Here is a 17,706-nt window from a genome sequence, read left to right on the forward strand (position 1 = left end):
TAAATTTAGGGGTACACTAGTGAGACTAGGTAATAAATGGCGGGTGCCCTGAAACTATAAAAAAATAACTAACCAACCAGCGTCACCTGTAACAGTTATATGGTGATCACTGGTGAAAGGGTTAACTAGGGGGCAATCAGGGGGCTTTATGCGGTAGTATATGGGGGTCCCTGGCGCTATAAAAAGCTGCAGCGAACCTAAATACCTACCTGCCTAACTAGCGTCACCTGTGACACTAATACAGCGATCAGAAAAACGATCGCTTATTAGGCTGGGTTCACACTGGAGCGATGCGGGAACGCCACGAATGCGCGGCGGGTTCCCGCATCGCATGCCTCCCGGCGGCAGTTCACACTGCCCTATGCGAACTGCTGGGAGTGTCAGTGAAATGTTACTGACACCCCCAGATCAGTTCGCATATCGCAGTGCGATCTGCAAACTCGGATCGCATGGTGTGAACACCCATGCGATCCGATTCTGCTGCGGGCCAAAAAAAGGGTCCCGTGCGAATTTGCGGCGGGTGCGGCGAATGGCTGAACTCGAATCGCACAGAGATCGGATGTGATTTGCACTGCAGTGCGGTGCGAATCACATCCGTTCTCATAAACCGCTGCAATGTGAACCCAGCCTTAGTGACACTGGCGACGGGGGGTGATCACGGGGTTAAACCTTTATTGGGGGGGTTAGGGGGGTACCTTAGAACTAAAGGGGGCTAACCCTAACTGCCCTAACAGTTATTAGTCACAAATGACACCCGCCGGGTGATCAGGGGGTTAAACCTTTATTAGGTAATAAATGGCGGGTGCCCTGAAACTATAAAAAAATAACTAACCAACCAGCGTCACCTGTAACAGTTATATGGTGATCACTGGTGAAAGGGTTAACTAGGGGGCAATCAGGGGGCTTTATGCGGTAGTATATGGGGGTCCCTGGCGCTATAAAAAGCTGCGGCGAACCTAAATACCTACCTGCCTAACTAGCGTCACCTGTGACACTAATACGGCGATCAGAAAAATGATCGCTTATTAGGCTGGGTTCACACTGGAGCGATGCGGAAACGCCGCAAATCCGCGGCGGGTTCCCGCATCGCATGCCTCCCGGCGGCAGTTCACACTGCCCTATGCGAACTGCTGGGAGTGTCAGTGAAATGTTACTGACACCCCCAGATCAGTTCGCATATCGCAGTGCGATCTGCAAACTCGGATCGCATGGTGTGAACACCCATGCGATCCGATTCTGCTGCGGGCCAAAAAAAGGGTCCCGTGCGAATTTGCGGTGGGTGCGGCGGGTGTGGCGGGTGCGGCGGGTGCGGCGAATGGCTGAACTCGAATCGCACAGAGATCGGATGTGATTTGCACTGCAGTGCGGTGCGAATCACATTCGTTCTCATAAACCGCTGCAATGTGAACCCAGCCTTAGTGACACTGGCGACGGGGGGTGATCACGGGGTTAAACCTTTATTGGGGGGGTTAGGGGGGTACATTAGAACTAAAGGGGGCTAACTCTAACTGCCCTAACAGTTATTACAGTCACAAATGACACCAATGCAAAAAAAAAAAAAAAAAAAAAAAAAATGACATTGGTGTCACTGTGACTGGGGGGCAGGGGTAATTGGGGGGGTGATCGGGGGGTAAAGGGGGGGTGTGAGTGTGCCTGGCATGTTCTACTGTGTGTGTGAGTGTTGGTGCAACTTACTGATCCGCTCTCCTCCGTGTCGGAACGAAAAATACCGACACGGAGGAGAGAATACATCACTTCCTCTCCTGTGTTTACATTACAGGAGAGGAAGTGATGTCACCGGGGATTTCTATTCGTCGGGAGCGATCGCGAGGGGGTGGCCATGAATGAATGGCCGTCCCCTCGTCCGGGATCGCTCCCGTACGAATACCGACCGCCGCAGGCACCGGGCGGGGGCCCGATCGGGCCCCCGACCCGCGGGAGGCAAGGGACGTACATGTATGTCCTTATGCCTGCCCGTGCCATTGTACCGACGTACATCGGCGTGCGGCGGTCGGCAACTGGTTAAGGTGGTTATAAACCCTGTTACATCACTTTTACCTACAGGTAAGCCTATAACAAGGCTCATCTGTAGGTACCATGACTATCTCCTAAACTTGCACAGTTTAGGAGATACTCAGTAAATGCACTGCTGCCGACATCATCGGAACATGCACACTGAAGAAACGGCCGCTGGTGCAGTTTCTTCAGGAGTCGTGCCATGACCGAGGGCTCTCGTGCGCATGTGTGGGAGTGATGTCATCCCAGCTCCGGGCCAATCACAGCACTGGAGCCGTGAACCCAGAAGTAACTCTGGTGGAAGATGTCCACACTGAACTTGGAGGGCCAAAGCTGACCCAGGGTATCATTCTAAGGTAAGCATTTCATAATGAGCTAGTATGCGATGCATATTAGCTCATTATGCCTTTGTCTTGCAGGGTTTTTTGTTTTTTTTTCCAAAGTTTATAACCTCTTTAAAAGTCTTGTGCAAGACAAATCTCTAAATAAAATCCAGGTGCCAAAATTTGCTAGAGGCCCATACATTAAGAAAAAAGTCTTTCACTGAAGTCAGTACCCTTTGTAGGGTTGCAACTTGTGGTAGGCTGGCACCTATGTGAATTTTTAGTACAGGTTTGTTTTACTCCCTCGTTGCTTACACTGTAGCACAGTAGTATCTTACACTGGAATATTCACCACTGAATTCAGTACAGGAGTCATATCTGCCAATAAAGGGGGATAAACAAAGGGTCTACAAAGCTTCAGATATTCACAGAAGAATGGAACCATAAGCACTGCATTCTATTCAACTTGTCCCTATCACATTTAACCAAAAATAGGCTATTGTTTTAATAGAAAGTGCATTAAAAGAAATGAGCCATATAATAAAAAAAAATGGTTTTAGCCAACGAGGCCATGATCATTACCTGCCACCACGGGAGCTGTAAGGCACTACATGGATGCCCAGAGGTCCACCATCATTGGAGACTTCCACTAGTTTCACCATGTCACTGTAATGAAGATGGATAAAAGATTAATAGTGCACAATATCTTATGATATTATGAGCCTCAACTGTTACTGGAACAATAAATGAGTTCTATATACAATGAAGTACAAACAGCAAACAGAGTTTGGGAGGTGAAGAAGAAAATACAACATACCTCAAAATCAGCCTGACAGCATGCAAAAAGGACAGCAAAATAAACAAAGCTAAATCAATTCTAACAGTCAAATCGAATACTTTCTCAGTATAGTACAGTACTGTGCATTCACGTTTGAGCATAAATACAAGCAAAACAGGTATGTCAATGTTGGCATGAAGGTTCTTGTGCTGAATTATTTTTTTATTTTTTTTTTACAGAAAAACATTTTTAGATAAACAGAATATAATTCTTGGAGATAAGTAGAATTTTCTGATAAGAAAAAAAAAACAAAAAAAACAGGTATGTCAATGTTGGCATGAAGGTTCTTGTGCTGAATGAATTTTTTTTTTTTTTTTTACAGAAAAACATTTTTAGATAAACAGAATATAATTCTTGTGGAGATAAGTAGAATTTTCTGATAAGAAAAAAAAAACAAAAAAAAAAAAAACACAAAAAACTATCAGGTAAATGTTTGTATATATATTCTAAGCTCATGAAAACAAAAAATGATGGATGCAATCTGGACTTTGATTTTCTTGTTATATTATGTTGTACAACCCCTGGCAAAAATGGAAAATGTTCATTCAATTGTGTAGAAAAAAAAATGAATCACAGACATGCCTCAAAACTATTTTCATTTAACATTCAAGCCTTCTGGCTTTAGGAAACACTTAGACCACTTTCACACTGAGGCGCTTTTCAGGTGAAAGGTGAAAAAACGCCCCTCTCCATGGAAATGAATGGAAAGCTCTTCAAAAGCACCTGAAAAGCTCTTCAAAAGCGCTCAGTGTTTTACTGGCAGTTTAGAAGCGCCTCCGTGTGAAAGGGGCCTTACAAAATAAGCAAAGAAAACTGTAGTCATTTGCAACTCTTTTTGCAGATCAAGATCTGAGGAAAATAATAAATCATGAAAAAAAAAAAAAAATACTACAGTACACCACTAGTGCTTTGTTGCACCACCTCTGGCTTTAATAACAATAGCTTGAATTCTCTGAGGCATGGATTTAACGATTGACAAACCGTATTGTTAATCAATCCTGCTCCAACTTTCTCTTATTGCAGTTGCCTGATCAGCTTTGCAGGTTGGAGCCTTGTCATGGACCATTTTCTTTCATTTCCATCATAAATTTTCAACTGGATTGAGGTCCGGACTATTTGCAGGCCATGCCATTGACAACATATGTCTTTCTTGAAGGAAAGTTTTCATGGCTTTTGCAGTATGGCAAGATGCATTATCATCCTGAAAAGTAGGTCATCATCACGAACATACTTTCAAATGATGCAATAAGAAAAGAGTCCAAAATCTCAAAATAAAGCTTGTGCATTTATTGAAGATTTAATGATGGTCATCTCCCCCGTACCTTTACCGGACATGCATTTCTGTTTAGGTGTTTATGGTTTTCGTTTGGCTTTTCTGTATGTAAACTCCATTCCTAGGCCATGTCTTAGAGTTCGGTCACAGGCCTTGACTCCAGTTTCTGACCATTTATTTGTTCCCCAGTTGTTTTGTTGTGCATTTTGTGTTTTCAAGGCATATTGTTTTGATGCTTTGAGGTCTTCCTTGGTCTACCAGTATGCTTCCCTATAACAACCTTCCCATTTGAGTTGTACTTGGTCTAGCTTTTAGACACAGATGACTTGGAACAACCAACATCTTCTGCAACACTCCGTGATAATTTACCTCCTTGAAGTTTTTTAATCCTCTCCTTTGTTTCAACTGTCATTTCTTGTGTTGAAGCCATGATTCATGTCAATCAGAAGGTGTGCAAGCACTCTAACTGCAGACTAATTAGCAGATGTAATCTGATGCAGATGTTTGTTTTAGAACTGCAAAGTACATGGCTATTCCAAAATAAAAAAATACCCAGAATTGAGTGATTCCATTTTTTTTTTCTCTGCTTCGTCTGCAACAATTGTTGCAATTGGCTACAGTTTTCTTTCTTTTTATAGTTTTAAGTGTTTCTTAAAGCCAAAAGCATAAAATGAAGTTGCTTCCTTTTTTCTCTCTCTTGTTTAGTGGGAATATATGTTTGTTTTAGTTTTAAGTTGTAAAAACTTTTTTCAACAAATATTATCGGAGTAAAAAAAAAAAAAAAAAAAAAAAAGCCAGAAGGTTGGAATGTTAAATGAAAATAGTGTTGAGGCATGCCTGCAATTCGTTGTTTTTTTCTACACAATTAAATTAACATTTTCCAAGAGTGGTGATTCCATACTTTTTGCCAGGGTTGTATAAGATACAACATGTTGAGCTGTATTATATACAATGTGATATCAAGCCATTTATGCTATGCATTCTATGTGCTTTTAAAAATTAGACAAAAAGAAATGGTTATGTACAACATTTCTTCTAACTCAAACCTTTTCAGTGTTGGTGATATTCATTAAAACCCATTATCATTCCATTTCATCCGAAATTTCTTGCTAGCTATCATTTTGATAGGAATGGAGGTTGACTGGATTGTCCAAAACTTGTAATGAACATGGGGTCAGTGTGAACCAACTGTCAATCAGAAAACATTCATGCTTGTGTTGTCAAACATGAATACAGGCATACCCCACTTTTAAGTACATGGTGTTTATTTACTAAAGCTGGAAAGTGCAAAATCAGGCTCCCTTCTTGCATAGAAACCAATGAGCTTCCAGGTTTCATTACTAAAGCTTCTTTGAACAATCGGGGGTTAGAAGCTCATTGGTTTCTATGCAGAAGTGAGTCTGATTTTGCACTTTCCAGCTTTAGCAAATAAACCCCATTGTGTACTTAAAAGTGGGGGATGCCTGTACACAGAACAGTTAAGGTTGCTGTGGGGGGGTGTGTGAATAGGGTGTGGTGAATGCTTAGCGACATAGAAAGTATTTGGCCAGTAGCCTACCATAACCCCAACCCCCGTCCCCCTTGTGAATTCTGATATGCCATGAGTGCGTTCTAAACGCATAGTCATACACCTTTTGCCATAACAAACTATACAAGTTTGGGGCTATAACAATATATATTTATATAAAATATACATTGTCAGGCTCTGCTTCCCACTTAATAGTCCAGCACAGAGGTTATTTCTTTACGATCCTCTCATCTCATGTCTAACAGACCAGTTCTGTCGGACTGAAAAAAATACAGTCACTGCATCCAATGTCATGAAACGGTCACAATGCTCCTGGCAGCCATATGAGCTAAACTGCCAAGACATTAGAACATGCATTAGGATTGGGAGAAGTAGATTTTGCTATTCAAGGAACGCTAGAGGTACTACCTTAATTAATGTGGTCTGTTAATTTTTACATGTTCTATACTGATTCAGTTAATATGACTTCTATCTAAACAGCGAGGACCTCATACCACTCTAATAGTAATATTCTTAGATTTTTTTTTTTTTAACCATATGTGTAGACACATTCTGCAGTACAGCGATTATTCTGTAGCCGCTGTGTATTTGGAAATATGTTAAATCTGAAATCCTTAGCCTTGGTAGGGAATTGGCTTTAATACTCACTCAAGGGAGAAGCTTGAGGTTCGCTCCAAACCAGTGTCTGCGTGACCAACAGGTTCAACCCGGCTGATCTCTTCTCCATCTTCCTCTTCCTGAAATGGGAATGCAACATATGCTTAAACATCATTGAGATACTAAAGAGACATTTCAATGCTTTTCACGATTCGTTTGAAGCATGGGAAGCGATAATTAGGAGTGATCCAAAATTTATGTCGGGTGTTCTAATGAACATGCATAATGTATATTCTAGATACCGTAGGCACACAGAGGTCTAGGAAGAAATAAAACAAGTATAATGTTGGCACAGAATTTCCACATAAAAAGGAATTGCAGCGCTACAGTTCTGTATGCTGTCTTGATTCAAGAGAGCAGTTTAAATTTTACAGCATACAAAGTTATTTGTTGTGCTATATGTATTCATAAAAGGTTCATCTTTTTAACCATGGATCACCTTATACCCTTATTTAGCATTTAACATGAAACATGATCTATGGCCCACCATCTCTAAACAGCCCCTACATGGACTGCATATATGCATACCTCTTTGCGCTGGGAGCGCACCGCACATTGCAATCCCAGCACAGAAATTGGGTCTCATACTAACAATCAAGACCCGGGACCCCAGTTCTAGGTCACCTCTGATTGGCTATAACAGTGATCAGTCACTGTAAGCCCGCCCCGTGTTTACTTCCACTTCTGAATAAGAGTAAAATATGTTCAAGCATTACATTGGTTTTACCATCAGTCACTAAAGGGTTCAATTCCATTTCCAGCTCTAAACATATTTTAGTTTTTGAATGGTTGCTGGCAAGTTGAATCAAATGTCTTATTTGGTGGCCCCAGCGGTACAACTTCCACACCAGAATTCAGTTCAACTTATGCAGGTGTCACAAAGCCACATTTTGGTGCTCTCCTTGCCAAACAAATAACCAGACTACACAAATAATTAGAGAACGCAACTATGAGAGATTTATTGTGACAATTAAAGTCCAACCAAAACATAAACAGAGCTGAATATCGGATAAAAAAAAAATAAAAAAAATAAAGTATTTTGGCAAATGCAACAACAATGGGAAAAATTCTTCAAACTATTGGGAATCATTCTTGTTAAAAAAAAAAAAAAAAAAAAAACTATTGGAAATCACATATCAGCTAATACCTCTTGGGGATGTCAGTGGAGAGACAAACAATCCAAAATTTGCAAATACGCTACAGACACTATCCCACAACTGGAATTTCAAGGACTAAGCCAGCAGGTAATGCAGTTCACCAGTGTCTGTCCAAAACTCAAATGTTAGTTCAAAGTTTAGTTAGCCTTTAGAGACTCATGCATGCTGCCATTGTGGACTATTTCTTTTGAAAATGCTAGTAGGTTGTTTTCCTGCCATGCTTTTGGTTCAATACTTTGAGTGACTGACCTGGATCAAGTATAGAGGTAAGGAAATCTAACACTTTACAGATACCCATTTACAGCATTCTCATTCAGGGTCTGTGACTCAAGTATTGATGCCCAATAAGCATTTTTAAAAAGAGGCCAGCAATGGCAGCCCTCATATGTCCCTCATGACCAATGACATACATCCCTAAAGGTGTCCAATTATATTGGATAATCAACTGGGTTAAGGGTGGTCATTGATAAGCAGCCAATTCCAAGTGATGCTCCTAATTATGAGCATTGTTTGTAATTAATGGATATTGAGTGGCGAGGAGGCAATACTGAGTGGCTTAGGTGGACAGACATTCTCAACACAGAGATTTTCTAGTTTGGTCATTAAAAAAAAAATGGATCACAAGGGACTCCGAGTCATTTGAGGACAGTTGTGTATCTGTACAGGTAATCATTCCTGGACATATACCACAGAAGATTTTTTTGCTTAGGAGTCAGACTGCACAAACGTACTAGTAGCACCTACTGAAACTTGCACACAAGCAGAAGCAGCTATTTGGTAGGAATCAATGATTTTTTTTTTTGCAGAATAAGAAAAATATCACAAGTTCATAGGTAAGTGTGTATGGCAAACTGTTGACACAAATATTACTGTGGGTCATTATTACAGAATGTAAACAGCACAGCGGCATCCCTTAGCTCTGGCGCCACACGGTCTGTACAGAAACACTTTATCAGTGCAATTAAAACACACTATTACAGAAAAATGAGAAAATAACGCTCACTTTATGATGTAATATTTTTTGACTTTTTGAGAACAAAAATAATTAAGAATTTATGTCCCTCATCACTCATGCAACTAAACAGAATTAAGCACGGAAAACTCAGCATGGTTCCTAAACAGATTTGGGAATCTTTGAGCGTCTGTATCAATCAAGAAAACGATAAGGAGAGGTTGGCACACGGAATAAAAATATTAAATTATTAAAAGTCTACCCAGGCGAAGCCGGAGCAGCCTGTAATGTTCTACTGACATTTCCTCCGAGAGGCTGAAAAACAAGTGCGCCTGCATGTGTTCGGCTTGTGTCTGTGGATTTACTCTGCGCCTCGGATAACGGCTTCGCTGCGTGAACCCAGGCTGCCTGAAGATTGATGATCCTGTGTTTTGAAAGCCTCTAATATACACTTCTATCACATCTATCTCTCTTAAGCACCAGCCAAGTAATGCATTTTAAAAGGTTAACCAGCGGCTTGAACCCACCAAACAGCCGTATAAATGTAAACAAGGGGTCTAAACAGGTTAGTATTTTGGAAGCAGTAAATTGCAATTCCAGTTGCTGCTGGGGAAGACTGTAATTGTAGGTCTTAAACGCATTAGGGGGCAATGATTGCACACATAATGTAGAAGCTGTCACTCTTCTTGTCATCTTAAGGATGCATTAACTCAAAGTCAAAATCAAGATAAACATATCCCGAAATAACCCTTTCATTTATAATATTCTTTTTAACCTGTATTATGATCTCAAAATATTGGGCTCAATCAGTCTATTTTACCTATAGGTACATAACTGCCTTCTCAATTCCACAATAGGATGCAATTGTGGCAAAAGAATTAAATCCATGCCTGTGGTAAAGCATTCTTCACGTTCAGAGATGGTCTAGGTCAGTGATGGCGAACCTTGGCACCCCAGATGTTTTGGAACTACATTTCCCATGATGCTCATGCACTCTGCAGTGTAGATGAGTATCCTGGGAATTGTAGTTCCAAAACATCTGGAGTGGCAAGGTTCGCCATCACTGGTCTAGGTGGTTGAACTTTATAGTCTATCAACAACAAGCCTTTAGAGAAAGAAACGTTTTATATCTTACGTGAAATGCAGAGAGTCTCAAGATTCCTCTCTGCAGCTATCACCTATATTTACATGCTTTAGGAAAGGTCCCTATGTATGCAGTGCAACTATCATGCTATTATTATACTACTTGCGTGTTTTAGATAATACATTATCTAAAACACGCTAAAACAGCAAAGTCCATAGTGTTTAGCAAGGGTTGAAATACTTTAGTAGCACAAAATTAAAAAGGCCAATGTCGTTTAGCTAGCACCAGTTTTAGTCCGTAAACACTAATGCCCTGTAGAAAATGTGTGATCGGACTGTGTTGTCGGAAATTCAGATCGTGTGTTGGCTCCATCCGACACTCTCACATTTTGAATGACAATTACTCAGTCATGCAACACTGGACCTATATGAAATTTTTGTCCTTTTTTTCACACATATGGAGCTTTCTTTTGGTGGTATTTAATCACCGCTCTGTTTTTAATTTTTTGTGCTATAAAAGAAAAAATACAGAAAATTCTGTAAAAAAATGAATTTTTCTTTGTTTCTGTTATAAAATTTAGCAGATTAGTAATTTTTTCTTCATAAATTTTGGCCAAAATTTATACTACTACATATCTTTGGTAAAAATAAGTACAAATTGGTGGATATTATTTGGTCTTTGTGAAAGTTAGAGAGTCCACAAGCTATGGTGCCAATATCTGAAAATTGATCACACCTGAAGTACTCAATTCTTGAGACCCTAAGATGCCAGAAAAGTACCAATACCCCCCAAATGACCCCTTTTTGGAAAGAAGACATTCCAATGTACTTAGTAAGAGGCATGATGAGTTTTTTGAAGTTGCAATTTTTCCCACAATTCTTTGTAAAATCAAGATTTTTTTCCCTTTTTTTTCACAAAATTGTCATATTATCAGTTTATTTCTCACACACAGCATATGCATACCACAAATTACACCCCAAAACACATTCTGCTATTACTCCCGAGTACGGCGATACCACATGTGTGAGACTTTTACACAGTGTGGCCACATACAGAGGCCCAACATGCAGGGAGCGCTTTCAGGTGTTGTGGAGCACCCAGGACAATTCTGAAATTTCTCTCCTACATGTAAAAATCATCATTTATTTGCTAGAAAATTACATAGAATCCCAAAACATTATATATGTTTTTTTTAGCAAACACCCTGGAGAATACAATGGTGGTCATTGCAACTTTTTATCTCGCACGGTATTTGCGCAGCAATTTTTCGAATGCTTTTTTTTGGGGGAAAAAAACTGTTTTGTGCTTAAAAAAAAAAAAAAAACACACAGTAAAGTTAGCCCAATTTTTGCATAATGTGAAAGATGAAGTTACACTGAGTAAATACATACCTAACATGTCACTCTTCAAAATTGCACACGCTCGTGGAATGGCGCCAAACGTCGCTACTTAAAAATCCCCATAGGCGACGCATTAAATTTTTTTTACTGGTTATAAGTTTTGAGTTACAGAGAAAGTCTAGGGCTAGAATTATTGCTCTCGCTCTAATGTTGGCAGCAATACCCCACATGTGTGGTTTGAACACCGTTTTCATATGTGGACGGGACTTGCGTATGCGTTCGCTTCTGCATGCGAGCACATGGGGACAGGTGCACTTTAAAAAAAAAAATAAAAAAATTATTGTTCATTTAACTTTATTTATTTTAGTTTGACTTTTTTTCCCCAAAAATATTTTTTTTGATCACTTTTATTCCTATTACAAGGAATGTAAACATCCCTTGTAATAGGAATATGGCATGACAGGTCCTCTTTACAGTGAGATATGGGGTCAATAAGACCACGCATCTCACCTCTAAGCTGGGAAGACTGAAATAAAAAAATAAAAAAAAGATTCTGGCTTTGATCGTATTGGCGAGTCGGTAGAAGCACCGGAGGGCAGCGGGGGGGGGGGGGGGGGGGATGTCTATGGCTGGGTATTGCAGGGTATCTCACCGACTATGGCTGGGTATCTCCGAGTATGGCTGGGTATCTCAGAGTATGGCTGGGTATCGCAGGGTGTTGCAGAGTATTGGCGGGTACTGCAGAGGAATGGCAGGGTATTGCAGAGTAATGGCAGGAAATTGAGGGGTTAAATTTCGGTGAGCAGCGATGTGGGCACTGCAGATGCAGCCCACAGCGCTGCTGACACCGATCTCTTCCACCGATCGGTACAGAGAGGGGGAGGGAGGAACCGGCGACATAACATGATGCCGGTTTGTTTACAAGTGATGACTCCGTCATTTGACGGAGCGATCACGTGGTAAATGGCCGCGATGAGCGGCCGTTTACCGTGATCCGTGATGCGCCGGGTCCCGAGGACCCGGCGGTCACGGATGCTCTCGAGTGTGTGCCCCAGGGGGCGCGCGAGAGCGGAATTCTGGGAGGATGTCATATGACGGCCTCCCAGAGTTAAACAACCGCCCCTGTAGCTGTCATTCGGCTATGGGCCGGTTGTTAAGTGGTTAAGCTTCAAGTGGAACTCGTAACTTACACAGAACTTTCTTTGCTTCTGTCAGCCTAACATATAGGCAAGAAAGTGAAGGAAATATGAATATGCCCATCAAGGAAAAAGGCCAATAAAAAATCTTTTTACTATGCCGAGCAAGGACAAAGCACAGATTTACTTTAAAATATAAGGCTTTTTTTATTGATACATTTTTTTATTTAGCTTTGGATAGGGAGTAGAGGGGTTAGAACACCTGTTTTTACTGATGTCTGTGCCTCTCTAAGGCCCCTTTCACACGGAGGCATTTTTCAGGCGATACAGCGCTAAAAATAGCGCCTGTGTAGCGCCTGAAAAAAGCAGCTCTTTTCACTCCAGTGAAAAAGCCGGAGGGCTTTCACACTGGAGCGATGCGCTAGCAGGACGGTAAAAAAAAGTCCTGCTAACCGCATCTTTGGAGTGGTGTACTCATCACTCCTACCCATTGAAATCAATGGGGCAGCGCGGCTATACCGCCGGCAAAGCGACGATGCAGCGGCACTTTACGAGCAGTTTTAACCCTTCTTCAGCCGCTAGCGGGGGGTAAAACAGCCCCACTAGCAGTCGAACACCACTGCTAAGACAACGGTAAAGCGTCGCTAAAAATAGTGGCGCTTTACCGCCGACACCCGCACCACCACAGTGTGAAAGGGGCCTTAGGGAAGTTCAACCTGTTTGTCATGTTTACCGTAGTCACTAAAAGTGGAAGAAAATCCCAAATTTTGGGCTGTCCCCAGAACAGTAGTACTACAGGTAGATGGGAATTGGGGATACTAGTTCTATCAGAATACCCAAAAACTGCCTGCTTTCGATCGGATGCAAAGCGCCCTTCCGCAAGCAATTTCCCCCCCATGACAAAAGTCAGTTGAATAATCGATGACTGTTGCCAAAAGAGCCACCTACCATTAACCAGAAAAAATTCAATGCTTGTATGTCCATGATTACTGGATTTAAATTATTTTCTTGTGCCTTTACTTAGAAGGCTAAACATTTTTAGGCCGGATATACACGGTTCGAACTGTCGAAGATTCGAACCATTAAAGTGGTTGTAAACCCCTACAAACCACTTTGACCTACAGGTAAGCCTAGATTAAGGCTTACCTGTAGGTCCAAGCAATATCTCCTAAACCTATATGGTTTAGGAGATATTTGCCCGAAAACGGGCACCGTCGCGCAGGCGCACTGAGCGCGGCAGTTCCAAGAATGGAGCTGCCGCATTTGTCGACTCCCGTGCGCATGCGCGGGAGTGACGTCATCGCGGCTTCGCCGAATGACAGCGGCGGAGCTGCGAGACGCCACCAGCAAGATGGATGCGGCGGACTAAAGGGGACAGCGGCGACTTCGCTGGCTCCTGTGTCAGGTAAGTGACACATAATGGGCTACTATGCGATGCATAGTAGTCCATTATGCTTTACCTTTGCAGGGAAAAAAAAGAGGAAGTAAACTCATCAGGGTTTACTTCCTCTTTAATGGGCAGGCTGAATGTACCAAGTTAATCAATCAACTTGGGTACAACCAGCCTGCTGGATGCTCTTTTGGTTATCTTCTGCCAGTGGGGATGGCTGCCCCCCGCGCCAAGAAGACAATTGCCAATTACCGTGCCAATTTTCTTTTAGGTTTACCAAAACCTTATGAGATCAAGCCTAAAACACTTTTACTTTGGATGTAATCAGGCAGGCACTCGCACTACATAGTCCAGGTAAATCTAAAGAAAATTGTATAATGTATGGCCAGCTTTAGGCAGGCCATATACGATACAAAAACCTGAACTGGCCGAGATCCGAACCATTCATGTACAGGCTGAATGTACAAAGTTGAACGGTTGACCAACCTGGATACAACCGGAATGCCAGGTTTTACCTGCAATTATTGCTAGCGGCTGCTATAGCCGCTAGCAATAATCCCTGTATTCTCCAGTACTTTTCCTGCCCTGCACCACCGGGAGAAGACAATGGCCCAAAAGGAGAAATCCTCACATTAACACGGTCTGTATTGATGGGGGAAATCAAGCAAATTTCTTTCCTGCAACCTGCTTGGCTGCAGGGAAGAAATTTGCTCCTTGTATGGCCGGTCTTAGTCCTTTTTCAAGTCCACTTTGAACCCCTGATCTACAGGGTAAGGTAAAATAACTATAACACTAACAGTGCTTTAACTCAGGAAAATGTTAACTCTGGGTGGATATGGTTAAAACCGCCTACAAATCTCTCTTTTAGAAGTCATAGCTCTTTCTTTTTATATATCCGTAATGGCAAATACAAGGCAGACAAGATCAGAACACTTCTAGCGATGGGACAGTCCCTGTTGTCCCGTTGCAGTAATAATGATGAAGGCGGCTACTTGTAGAGTACACGTTCCCTGCCACACCAGTGATTTCTGGCACATTGCTCTACCATTTGACAAGACAGGCTGTAAAATGAGCTTAAACCTACATAAAATAACAGAGCGCCATCACCCTCTGCTCATCCCATGGAAGCAATTCAGCCGAATGTCTGTCTAGGCTGTAAATAAATCGCAGAGAGTAACTGAGGACACCGCTCTCAACTCTTCTCAGAGAACTTTGTATCCAGTCTTTCAAAGAAGAGGTGTACACTTTAATTTTCAACCTTAGGGAGACCTTAATTAACTAACTATTGACAAAAACACGCATATAAAGCTGTTGCCTGAAGAGCAGAATAATTAATGGGCTTTTGGTAACTACTTTATTATTTCTAACAGATAAGGTCTTCTGGCTGTTATCAAGGTTTTTCTGGTATTATTAATTCTTTGAGATAAAGCCTCAAGCAGAAATCTGAATATGTCGAGTCGGAGACAATCACGGTAAAGCGTCTCCAAAACCAACCCATAATATTCAAAATAGTGCAGCTAAGAATCATAAGTATAAGGCCTCATATGCAGACCGGACATTATAATAATGTTATAAAAACGCCAGTAGCTTTTCAGTGAGTTTTTCAATGTTTTTCAGTATTTTTGCTATAGGATTTTTCACCATTTTTTTCAATGTGAAACATGTTACTATATGTTAAAAGGTATAAAAATATTAAACAAAGCAAACAAAAAAATTATTATTACATTATAAAAATAGAAGTGAAATTTTTTTTTATTTTTATCTGTTTCAGCAACGACTGCTTTTTTTTTCATGACCACTCCAATTGCCAGGACTTTGTTTACACTTCAGCTGTTAACAAGGGAACCCCACTGACAGCTGAATAAGTCATCAGTTGTTAAGGACGCAGCGGCCCCGCTCCTTAACAACCGATAATTGTCGGCTCCCCCCCCATTACATTTCAGCTGTCAGTGGGGAAATCCTGCTGACAGATGAAAGAACTGAGCCTGAAAGTATCTGTTTCAGGTATCAGAGCATTTGCACAAGTACCAATACTCATGCAAATGCTTAGTATCGGTGCAACCCTAGTGCACACCAAACTTGAGGATAAAGTATTTTCTACAGCACTGCTGCAAAACTCCCTTCTGCCATGATATGAATTATTAAGGAACAGATGTTTCTACCTACTGTTGGCAGTAATAACAGTTTAGCTAAAGTTTAACAATATATAAACCATTTATTACACAAAAAAACAAGTTGTACCGGCGCTCAACCTCCCCCTTCTGTGCTTAAGGGTCCGCTGCAATCCCCCTAGTCCTCCCCCCAGAAAAACCAGGGTAAGTAAATGATGTATATATATATATATATATATATATATATATATATATATATATATATATATATATATATATATATATATCTTTAGGGGATTGCGCCTCCCACTCACTATTTTAACTACCCCCTTCTCAATAGAGTATGCTTAATACTTATATTCACTAAATAATCACTGTGCCCCCATATTATCCAAAATATATACACAAGACATTAATTTATAATTGCAAAAAAAATAGCGTCCTTATTGTGCGATATTTTAATTCGATTGCTCCAACTGTGCCGTCTTAATCACCGTTGCTCTTCTAATCAAAAAGTCCACTTGTGTCAACTAAAATAACCAAATCTGTGCCACCGTCACCAAGCAGGTGTCCCCAATCAGTAAGCCATTTATTACACAAGACTAATATTTACGTAGGCCCTGAATGAGTCGTCCTATGTGGCACTGGTGTGTGCACAGAGTGAGCGCAGCCTTCCGTCATTCAGAATCGGGCAAGGTCATTCTGCACATATGCTGTCACTGCATGAATGACTCATTTAAAGCTGAGAAATAAACCTTTTTAGTGTATTATGAGCAGCGGCACCACCCATTGTTTACATTATTTTTATGTTCTGGCCCTGGGCAGCGACAGTGGCCAATAGGATTTATTTATGCTGTATGCATGTAAATGTTCGCACAAGCATTACATGTGTAGATTCTATAGACAACTTTAAATGCAGGAGCTTGCTACCAGAATGACCTAGCATAAATTCAAACGGCTTTGTGTGCATGAGGCCTAAGACCCCTTTCACACTGAGGTGCATATCAAGCATTTTAGGACTAAAAATAGCACATGAAAAGTACCTCCCAAGCCCCCCAGTGTGAAAGTCTGAGTGCTTTCACACTGGGGTGGTGTGCTTGCAGGATGGGAACAAAAAAAAAAAAGACCTGCAACATCTTTGGGGCGGTGCGGGAGCGTTGTATACACCGCTCCCAAAATGCCCTGTTCACTGAAATGAATGGGCAGCACTCCCGAAGCGCCTGCAAAGCACTTCGGCAGCGCCTCAACATGGGCCCTACTAACCGTTTCTTTGTGCGCTAGCGGGGGTAAAAGTGCCCAGCTAATGGCCGAATAGTGCAGCTATAACAGCGGTAAAGTGCCTTTACAGCCAGTGACCCAGAGGAATGCACGAGGGACAGGGCACAAGCCACAGCTGTGTGGGAATAAACACACAGAGCATCGGCTAGGGAGAAAACCTGCTTGGGTGCCCCCATAGCAAACTGCTTGCTGTGGGGGCATTTGGCAGGAGGAAGGGGCCTGTGGACCAAAGAAAATGAGGATCAACGCTCTGTGCAAAATCACTGCACAGAACATGTATTACAGGTTTGTCATTTTTAAAAAAATACACATTATATAATATATATATATATATATATATATATATATATATATATATATATATATATATATATACACACACACATACACACACACACACACACACACATATATACATATATATATATATATATATATACACACACACATACATACATACACACACACACACACACACACACAGCCAAGCCAAGCATACAGTTGCATGAAAGACCCATATGCGGTTTGTTTCTATAGAATATGGAACACCATATCAGCTATGAAACCCCATTTATCACCACATGTATATTTTGTTCAGTTGTGACAAATATTTTAGCTTTGAG

At 41.3% G+C, this 17,706-nt stretch overlaps 1 protein-coding gene across 11 annotated transcripts in view; it reads right to left on the reverse strand.

Moving 5' to 3' along the window:
- The window catches only part of PARD3 (par-3 family cell polarity regulator), an 835,070-nt gene that overhangs the window by 484,354 nt on the left and 333,010 nt on the right, over positions 1-17,706 (reverse strand). For all 11 annotated transcript variants that reach the window (XM_077491101.1, XM_077491100.1, XM_077491097.1 and 8 more), the window contains 2 exons: positions 6,627-6,715; positions 2,922-3,005 (listed from right to left, as the gene is read on the reverse strand). In XM_077491101.1, coding sequence (XP_077347227.1) covers positions 2,922-3,005; positions 6,627-6,715 — 173 coding nt within the window. The remainder of the gene's footprint in view (positions 1-2,921; positions 3,006-6,626; positions 6,716-17,706) is intronic.

Source organism: Lithobates pipiens, unplaced genomic scaffold (genome assembly GCF_037356315.1).
Source record: "Lithobates pipiens isolate NorthernLeopardFrog02 unplaced genomic scaffold, aLitPip1_a1.2 Scaffold_19, whole genome shotgun sequence".
Classification (NCBI taxonomy): Eukaryota; Metazoa; Chordata; class Amphibia; order Anura; family Ranidae; genus Lithobates; species Lithobates pipiens.